General features: G+C 37.5%; 1 protein-coding gene across 1 annotated transcript; it reads right to left on the bottom strand.

Moving 5' to 3' along the window:
* Window positions 1–5,150: 5,150 nt before the first annotated feature.
* On the bottom strand, window positions 5,151–7,195 carry LOC138886003 (uncharacterized). The gene is made up of 4 exons (XM_070167024.1): window positions 6,508–7,195; window positions 6,047–6,433; window positions 5,552–5,992; window positions 5,151–5,416 (listed from the first exon to the last, which is right to left on the bottom strand). Exons 1-4 carry the CDS (start codon window positions 7,193–7,195, stop codon window positions 5,151–5,153), a joined length of 1,782 nt encoding a protein of 593 aa, XP_070023125.1.
* Window positions 7,196–10,785: the final 3,590 nt, after the last annotated feature.

Here is a 10,785-nt window from a genome sequence, read left to right as displayed (position 1 = left end):
TCTGGGGAGACCATGGATCCATGAAATGGATACTGTTCCTTCAACCTTGCATCAAGTTATCAAATTTCCATCACCATGGGGAATATGTCAAATTCACGGAGATCAACATACATCCAGGGCTATTAACTCCGTTGCAGATACGAGCACGAGAAGTGAAGGCAAATAGCAATCACAGAAGGCAGTTGAGGACACCATAACACAAACCTCAACTGAACAAGGGAAAACAGATGTAGACTCAAGGCCTGATATCATTCAAGAACCAGAAGACAATGAAAATATCAAAATAACGATAGAGGAATTAGAACCTGTCATGTTATTCGCTCGATGGCCTGATAAAAAAGTCTATGTCGGAGCTAATCTTGACCAAGGAATAAAATGTAAGTTAATTGAATTTTAGAAAACTAACATGGACTGCTTTGCTTGGTCCCACTCCGACATGACAGGAATACCACCGGAGGTGATGACTCATAAACTAAATGAAGATCCGTCATATCCTCTTGTGAAGCAAAAGAAAAGAAAGCAAGGAACTTTCAAGAATCAGGTGATTCAAGAAGAAGTCCAAAAATTGCTAAAGATTGGTTCCATTCGAGAGGTAAAGTATCCTAACTGGTTAGCCAATACTGTTGTGGTTCCAAAGAAAAACGGTAAGTGGCGGGTTTGTGTAGATTATACAGATCTTAACAAAGCCTGTCCTAAAGATTCTTTTCCGCTACCACACATAGATCAATTGATTGATGCAACTGCAGGTCACGAATTATTAAATTTTTTAGATGCATATTCAGGTTATAATCAGATTAAAATGGATCCGGGAAATGAAGAAAAAACTTCATTCATAACAGACAGGGGGACTTACTGTTATAAAGTAATGCCTTTTGGTCTAAAGAATGCATGTGCAACATATCAGAGGTTAGTTACCAAAATGTTTCAGGAATATTTAGGAAAGACTATGGAGGTATATATAGATGATATGCTTGTTAAAACTCAGTACTCAAAAAATCACATATCACACTTATCTGACACATTTTCAATTTTGTGCAAATTTAATATGAAGTTAAATCCCGAAAAATGTGCATTTGGCAATGCATCAGGTAAGTTTTTGGGTTTTCTTGTTTCTAACCGTGGAATTAAAGTGAATCCTGAACAGATTAAAGACATTGAGGAAATCCCTGACATACTTTCAAATAAGAAAGAAGTTCAAAGATTAACATGGAGAATTACGGCCTTGGGAAGATTCATCTCTAAATCATCAGAGAAGTGTTTTAAATTCTTCTCATCCATTAAGAAGCAGGATCATTTTGAATGGAATAAGGAATGTCAACAAGCACATAGGAATTTGAAAACGTACTTATCAAATCCACCTTTGTTGGCAAAACCAAAGGCTGGGGAAAAGCTACTCCTCTACATTGTTGTTTCAGAACTGGCGGTAAGTACTGTTTTGGTCCGAGAAGAGCAAGGTAAACAATCCCCTATCTATTACGTAAGTAAGTCTTTGTTATATGCAGAGACGAGGTATCCTCAGTTAGAAAAACTTGCACTTGCGTTAATCATGGCATCTAGAAAGTTAAGACCTTACTTTCTGTGTCATCTTATCGTTGTGGTAACTACCTACCATTTACGTAATATATTACATAAGCATGAGTTATCAGGTAGGTTAGCTAAGTGGGAAATAGAGTTAAGTGAATACGAAATTTCATACCAACCTAGAACTGCTATAAAATCACAAGTATTAACTGATTTCATGGCTGATTTTAGTCAGGGAATAAAGTTAGAAGCAGAAAAAGAATTACATGTGTTCAATGGAGCTAACCCAGGAACTTGAACTTTATTCACTGATGGCTCATCTAATTTGAGAGGAGCAGGTTTGGGGGTCGTATTGGTACTACCTATGGGTGAAACCATTCGGCAAGCTATTAAATGTCATTCCATAACTAACAATGAGGCAGAATATGAGGCTATGATTGCAGGTTTAGAACTGGCACATGAACTTGGCATAAAACAGATCATAATCAAGAGTGATTCACACCTTGTAGTTAATCAAATGCTAGGAACTTATACAGCCAAGGAAGCAAGGATGCAGCAGTACTTGGAAAAGGTATGGGAATTGATAAAACAATTTCAAGATTGGAAAGTTAGACAAATACCCAGGGACGAAAATCTTGAAGCAGACGCCCTAGCTAATCTCGCATTTGCGGCTGACGTGGCAAACGATGCAAATGCCTCAGTAATACATTTATTTCATTCAGTTCTTGATCCTGATGCGAATGAGGTAAATTTTAATAACTTAACCTGGGATTGGAGGAACAAAATTGTTGCTTTTTTGCAGTATGGAACCGTCCCTGATGACAAGAAAAAGGCTTATGCGCTTCGAAGACAGGCCGCTCGGTACTGCTTAAAACAAGGCAATCTATATCGTAAAATGTTCGGTGGTCCCTTAGCAAGACGTTTTGGACCTTCACAAACAAAGTATGTAATGAGAGAAATACACGAGGGTCACTGGGGGAATCACGCAGGTGGAAGATCACTAGTAAGAACCTTAATTAGGGCAGGTTATTACTGGCCTAAAATGGAAGAGGAGGCAGAAAGTTTCATGGCCAAATGTGATAAATGCCAGAGGTACGGTAACAATATGCATAGACCTGCGGAATCATTACATCCGGTCATTGTGTCATGGCCATTTATAAAATGGGGAATGGATATCGTAGGTCCATTATCGCAAGCAAAAGGACAGTTAAAGTTTTTTCTTGTTCTCACTAATTATTTTACTAAATGGGTCGAGACAGGTGCATTCAAACAGGTGCGAGAAAAGGAAGTCGGAGACTTTATTTGGCGGAATATCATATGTCGATTCGGCGTACCAAATGAGATCATATGTGATAATGGTCCTCAGTTTATTGGAGCTTAGATCACAGAATTTTTTCAAAGCTGGCAAATTAAAAGGATTACGTCAACACCCTATCATCCAGTGGGTAATGGACAGGCAGAATCAACGAACAAGGTCATTATCAACAATTTAAAGAAACGACTAGAAGAATCAAAAGGAAATTGGCCTGAAGTGTTATCTGGAGTTTTATGGGCATATCACACAACTGCAAAAACAAGTACAGGAGAAACATCGTTTTCATTGGTTTATGGAGCTGAGGCTTTAATTCCAGTTGAGATAGGGTAACCAAGTACACGGTTCACACAGGCAACACAAGAATCTAATGACGAGGAGATGCGTGTCAACCTAAATTTACTCGAGGGGCGGAGAGAAGCTGCTTTAATAAGAATGGCAGCACAAAAGCAAGTCATAGAACGATACTACAATAGAAAAGCACGCCTCAGGTTCTTCAAAATTGGGGACTCCGTGCTTAAAAAGGTTTTTAAGTCTACAAAGGTAGCTAACACAGGGAAATTAAGTCCAACATGGGAAGGACCCTACAGAGTGTGTGATGTTGCAGGAAAGGGGGCATATGAACTGGAAACAGTGGATGGAAAGATACTACCTTCGCATTGGAATGCTGTTCATTTAAAGAGATACTATTTCTAAGGAAAAACCACGGTCAGGTATAACCATTTTAAATTTTATTTTTGAATTGTTAAAATTTTACTAACGATTTTAGATGATAGGCAAAAAGCTAACCCGTACTAAATGATGAGTCACGACATGTAAGACACATGGAGTAACCTAAAATTCTTGGCCTAAGGTTACAATTATTCTGATAGAAATGCAAACAGGTTATGCGGTCTTCATCTATAATTGTCCCTCCGAGTCCCGTATGTTTTTCCTTTTCAGGAAAAGGACCAAATGAGAGAAACTATCAAGTGCTCGAGGCTTCATACTTCAATACTCAAACACTTGGGGGACTACATAATATACACGGACATGTGTATAAAGAAGGAAAAGAAGATTAAGGAAAAATCAAGTCTGAAAGAGTCAAGTGCAGAGTAAAAGTCATAAAGCCACGAGCTAAGGCCAAAGAAAAACCTCACTATAGTTAGGGTAAAGGCTATGTATTAAAACGGGTTATAAGGAAAAACCCCGTGTTTATTATTCTTCTTTTAAATCTATTACAAGAAAAACAGTTAAGAGAAAGTTATAGATGTAATTCAAATACATGTAAAGTTTTATTCGGAACTAGACAAGGTTCAAAAATAAAAGCTTGTCAAAGTTATTTCAAAGAAACATGTGTGTTCCTATTTCTTTTATCCTATGATAACACCATGATGAAGTTGAGAAGTTTTCTTCATTAAGTTTCGGAATATAAAAGGGCCCTCTTTTATAAAACTCATGTTTAAATTAATCATGAGGTTAACAGAAGCATTTTCGGAAAACAAAAATGCAAATTATTCTGTAAGTCCTTGAAAATAAAAGCGAGAATAAAGCTAATAGAAGTTTAAGATAATAACATGAAAAACTTCTTAATATGTAAAAAAATCTAAGACTAAGTTCGAACTTAGTCATAAAACTACGAAATTGTTTATATAGATTGCCCCATAAAAAGACTTGGGGACTAGCATTTCCAAAATCAACCCTCAAATTAAGCTAAGGGTTTGATTACAATTTTCCAAAATCAAAACAAAAACAAAATCATTTGAATGATTAAAACCGGTCACTGAGAAGTTTGTGGTACTGAGGAAGGAACATCAATAGCAACGGGCTCAATTTGGGCAGGTGCATCAGCAGGCGCGGTTTCAACTTAGCTTGCAGCAACAGGCTCGATCAGGCTTGAAATAGTCGGGATACCCGTATCAACTTCAACATTCATGAGAGCTTCAGCCACGGGAACTTCATCCACGGGAGAAGTGAAGTCCTGAGTTTGTTGAGCATTTTCAATGGTTTCGTTGATTTTAGCTTACTCCAACTCCAGGTTGAAGTTTTCTTGGCCAGATTCAAGTAGGGTATCACGACGGGAATTCAAAAATGCCCAACTTGCCTCAACAACAGATTTTTCTTCAAGGATCTCATAATCCTTTTCCCAAGCAGCGATCTCATTTTTTAGCTCTTCATTTTCAGCCATGGCGAAGCTATGGGAAGCTTGAAGAGAGGCGTGGGAGCATTCTAAAGCACGCATCTTATCAGCAGAGATTCTAAGGTCCTTTTGTGCTTGAGTCAAATTTTGCACAAGCTCCCCAGCGTAAACTTCCTTTTGGTTTAAAAGAGCCTTTAATTATCTGATTTCTTCACTAGCTTTAGATAGCTGCTCTAAGAAGAAGTACTCGAGACGCTCTTTTGCTTTTTCTGCTTGGTTTGAAGAGGCTTTTGTAACTGCCAATTCTGAAGTTAAAGACCGTACTCGCTGCTCTAAGGTATTCTTGCTCTCTTGTAAGTCCTCTATATCAAGTTGTGCACTTTCAAATTGCTCCTTCCAATTGGTTGTTTCCAATTGAGAGTCGCGTGCTATCTTCTCCAAAGAGGTAATTCTTTTCATCAATTCTGTGCCGATAAGATTGGCCGGAAAAAAAAGAAATAAGAATCCCAAAGATGAAAAATTTTGCAAAGTAAAAAAGGGAGAGAAGAAAAATACTTTCAAAGTGGCATGCACGATATCATTCATTAAAGTCAGGGAACTATGGCTCTCCAGCTTTGCTTTTTCAATTGGGCCAATAAGAGGCTCCAGCCATACATCCGCCTGGCCCGACTTTCTCAAAAGGCTGCTCTCAGCAGGAACTTCAATAATTACCCGCCTCATAGCGGCACTTCTACTTGAAGAGCCCGTTTCAATATGATGAACGATAGGAGGGGGAATAATCAAAAGAGGAGCCGGAGAAGAGGTACGAGCAGTAGAAGAAGGAACGGAAATAGCTGAGGCCCTTAAAGAAGGAATCACAGGCACGGGTGATGAAAAAGACGATAAAGGTACTTCGTCTAAAACAGGCCCGACATCTTCACGACCAAATCCACTGATGAAAAGTTGGTCAATAGACTCACGAGTATCGTGGGGAGTGACGTCATCATCAGGAATTATTATTGGGGTTTCAACAGGTTCGGTAAGAGAAACCGAAACTTCAGCTTCATCATCGGAAATGATGCGTCTCCTAACTCATGGCCTCGTTACCAGGGAACTCTCATTTTCCTCTTCTTCCGAATTTTCCTCTTCAGCAGCCTTCCTTTTCGCAGAAGAGGAACCCAAGACTATTTCTCGGGCTCTTTCTAAAGATATACGGGTTCCCGAAGGAGTACGGGTTCCCAAAGAGACACGAGAGGCTGCAACTACTTCAGCAGTAACCCCTCGAATTGCAAATCTTGACAAAAGAAGGATAAAAGTTAAAACAATAAAGGAGAATATAGGAACGAAAAGAACAAAATGTGAACTCTTACCATGAGTCTTTACCTTCCAACCAAAGCGGTTAGAAAGTGTTTTCCAAGATCTACCATCCGTTGGTGCGATCTTCAGCAATTTATCAAACCAACCACGGAAATTGGGAACATACCCCACAACTCCCATGGTTGCTTAAAAAGGGGGGTAAAATTAGAAAAGCTAATAAACTTGAAAGAAGAAGGTACGAGAGGGATAAAATACCTACGTGCAAAATTCCACTTCTCAGGGAAGGGAACATTATCTTCACCCACTAACCCAATAGTGGGGTCAACAAAAAATCGGGCATACAAGCCACTATCCTTGTCATCTTTACGGCTCACCAAAACCCTCTTACTCCTGGCTACTAGTGTAAAAACACCATTACAAAAAAGCCTAGGTGAGTAAAGATGAATCAAGTGAGGGAAAGTAAAAGGAACTTCGACTTTAGTGGCTAAATGCCTTAAACAGGCAATAACCCTCCATATGATTGGGCCAATTTGACCCAAGCAGACATTGAACAAACAGCAAAATTCAAGAATGACTGAGTCGATTGTTGGTCTAAACCCTAAAGTAAAAGGGTAAGTGTAAACAAAAGAGAACCCAGTTAAATAAGAAGTAATTCTCTGATTCAGATTAGGGATAATAATGGAAAAATCATTACTCCAATGACAGTCCTTACGAACCATAGGAGTCAAAACCTCTGTAATTTGAGTGGGGTAAGCATCGACACGATCTAATGCGGAAACCTGGTTTCTAAGAGATTCCCTATCATAGTAAAAAGACAATTCTGAAGGGACTATCTCATCTACTAAAGGTTCGCGTAAAGGTTCAGAATGATCTTTACCCCTAGAAGAAGATTTGTGAGAAAGGGAACCTCTTGTTCTAGAAGAAGGACCAGAACTAGAAGAAGGCATAGACGAACCACCTCGAGTAGATCCTAAACTACGAAGTCTACCTCCCCTTCTGTGCCTAACAGGGGCATTGGGGAAGGAGTCTACCTCCCATTCAATTAATAAATAAATGTAAAGTAAGAGATACTTGTATTGGGAAAAATTGCATTTATATATGTAAGTGACATGTTGAGACACGTGGACTGGTCAAATAGTTAAAGAATTATAATTAGTCAAGAGGCACGGACAGCAATAGAAACGAGCAAAGGCAAAGGAAGAGGCACAGGAGGACACTCGAAGGATTCAGCGCCCGTACCTATTTAAGTCATTTATCAAAAGGAATGGATCTGACTATAATAAAGAGCGCAGATATGGAATTTGACAGGCATTAAATACTGGATACGTTAGAGAATTTGTATTGATTATAATGATTGTGTAATGTAGCATTCAATGTCTTTAATTATACGTAATAGCCTCATTATGATTTGGGGAAAACACATATCTTCAAGATACCTATAAAAGGGAGGTATCTGATCACTTGTAAATACGAGATACTATTAGAATAAACTTTGATTCACTTATTTTTCTCTTGATTATACTATGGTTACCCCAAATTACTTTCTTCTACATATTCTTTTGATTATCAGTAACTCGCGTTCTTCTAAATTCTAGCTTTGACTAAAATTCTATTTTTTGGTTAAACAATACTCCTTCTTGAACTTCCTCCCGTTCTTCCTTTTAGTTCCAAGCCAAGTTATATTGCCTTCCCATAATGGTTTATAGTTAATAAATGATGTATAGGTTCAGTACCAGCCTGGTCACACAAACAACATGCAATGTTTTCACATGGCATCCCCAATCTAATCATTCTTTCCTTTGTTAGCAATTTTCCCTGTATAGCTAACCACACGATGAACATGTGTTTAGGAGGCAACACTGTGTTCTAGATTAGAACAGCAACATCTGGAGTTTTTCATCCAGCTAGGCAATATAACTCTATGAGATTGAGTAGCACCCATTAGTAGTCAAAGAGTACTTCCCATTGATGTATCAGCTTTTCATAGCCAACTTGATAGGTAAGAACATGTTATCCCATGCTTTCAATGTTATCTTTGTGTAACCCATTTAAATTTTAAAAAATGGTCATAAGTTGCAATGGGTGGCTGAAACAAAATTGCAAAACTACTTTGTGTAATTGGTTTTGGACGGTGCAACTTTTACATTGTAACAATACTTGCAATTTGCAATCTGTAAATATCAAGTGGCGAAACCAACCAATATGATTGGTTCAATGTTTGGCAAGTTCTACTATAAGTAGGACCTTTATTCGTTCACTTTAAACACACCAAAACGAGAGAAGCAGAAAGCACTGTGAGTAATTCATATACTGTAGTCTATGAGATAAATAGAGAGTGAGAGTAATATTATAGTAAGATGTATTAAAGTAAAGAGTGTTATTTATTTTGAATGTATAATAGTCTCTTGACACTACTAAGTTGTAATATTATAGTAGTATTATATTGCTCCACTCGAGTATTGTATTTTACCCCCGCTAAAAGATTTGGTGTCCTTGTTACTCTCTTATGTTATTATTATTTACTGCGGATATTATTCCAGAGCGGGATATCATTATTCCCAACAACATGGCATCAGAGCCATGATGAATAATGGTTTGCTGTCTTTTCAGTACCCTCGTCTTATAAAAGATAATTATGATAAATGGTATCTATATATAAAAATCATTCTTGGCTCTGAGGATGTGTGAAAAATCATAGGCAGAGGGTATGTAAAATTCGATAATAAAGAAGTTCTGCCTTAAAATGAGAAATATGTCTTGACAAAGATAAGGAAAAATGATCCACAAACTGTCACACTCATCTACCAATGTTTGGATGATGCCATATTTGAGAAGGTGTCAGATGCTATCACCTCAAAGGAAATTTGGAAAATTTTGCAAAATTCTCTCCAAGGAGGTGACAAGGTAAGTAAGGTAAAACTTCAAACTCTAAGGCTGATTTTGAAGTTTTAAAAATGAACGTATCCGAATGTATTTCGGATAATTGTTCAACAGTGAAGGTTGTTGTGAATTAATTAAGAAGATACAGGAAAGAAATGGAAGATGTTCGTGTGATAGAAAAGTTCCTTCGCTCTTTAACACCTAAATTTGATTGGTGTGTGCTATTAAGGAGACTAAAGATTTAGACTCTATGACGATGGAGTAATTGAAGGGTTCTTTACAGGATCATTAATAAAAGATCAAGAGGAGACAAGAAGTACCATTAAAGCAACTTCTTAAAATTCAGGCATATTTTAATGATTGTAGAGGTGAAAAAATATATCAAGGAAATAGAAGAGGACGAGGTCGTGGCGGTCATGGAAAAGGAAGAAATAACGGTAACAACTTTAACAATAAATTAAAAATCAACCAAACATTCAGAGATCGTGGTCGTGGACAAAGAGGAAGAAGAGGACGTGTCTACTATCAAGAAAATAATGGATGACAAATCAAAATTTTGTATTATAATTGTCATAAATTTGGCCATTACTCTTGGGAATGTGTAGCAATGTTGAAGAGAAGGCTAACCTTTTCGACAGTACAAAAGAAGAAGGTGAGTCAACATTGTTGCTGGCACCCAAGGAAGAAGATATGGATGATTGTAGCTCGTGGTATTTGGACAATGGAGCAAGCAATCATATGTATGGATGCAAAGAGAAGTTTGTAGAGATCAATAAAACGGTGAGAGGTAAGTGTCCTTTGGATATACCCCAAAGATTCAAGGGATAGGCACAATTCTGATCTCCTATAAAAATTGTGGCCATAAGTTAATTCAAGATGTTTATTATTTGCCTAAATTAAAAAGTAACATTTTGAGTTGGGCCAACTTCTTGGAAAGGGATATGATATCAACATAAAAAATATGCATCATTGGTTTAGAGATTCAGGTGGAATTGTAATTGCTAAATTGCATATGGCAGAGAATAAATTATTTTCTTTAAATCTTAAGACGATTGATGCAAAGTATTTGAAGGCTAATGTGCAAGATGAATCATAGTGTTTTACTCAAATCAAAAGGAGAAAAGAACATAGTAATGTGATGCCATCAATCAACCATTCCAGTCAATTGTGTGAAGTGTGTCTTCTTGGAAAATATGGAGGTAGTGTCAAGAGCAACCGCTCTAGCTTGTTCACAAGGATGTTTGTGGGCCAATCAATCTACCTTCCTTTGGTGAAAGTAAATATCTTCTGATTTTCATTGATGACTTTAACAAAAAGATTTAGATTTATTTCTTGAACCAAAAGTCTGAAGCTTTTACTGCCTTTAAAAATATCAAAGTACTTGTGGAAAAAGAAAGTGGCCACGAAATTAAAGCTTTAACATCCGATAGAGGAGGCGACTTCACTTCAAAAGAATTTAATGACTTTTATCAGTCTCGTGGAATTCATAACCCTCTAATGGTACCTTATTCATCCAACAAAATAGAGTTGTGAAGAGAAAGAATCGAACGATTCATAATATGGCTAGATTTATGTTGAAAGCTAAAAGTACGCCCATGGAATTTTGGACTGAAGTTGTGTCTTGTGCAGTTTATTTGAACAACAGTCTCCAACAATA

This window comes from Nicotiana sylvestris, chromosome 2 (genome assembly GCF_000393655.2).
Source record: "Nicotiana sylvestris chromosome 2, ASM39365v2, whole genome shotgun sequence".
In the NCBI taxonomy this organism is placed as follows: Eukaryota; Viridiplantae; Streptophyta; class Magnoliopsida; order Solanales; family Solanaceae; genus Nicotiana; species Nicotiana sylvestris.
This window is presented reverse-complemented; position numbering and strand designations above follow the sequence as displayed.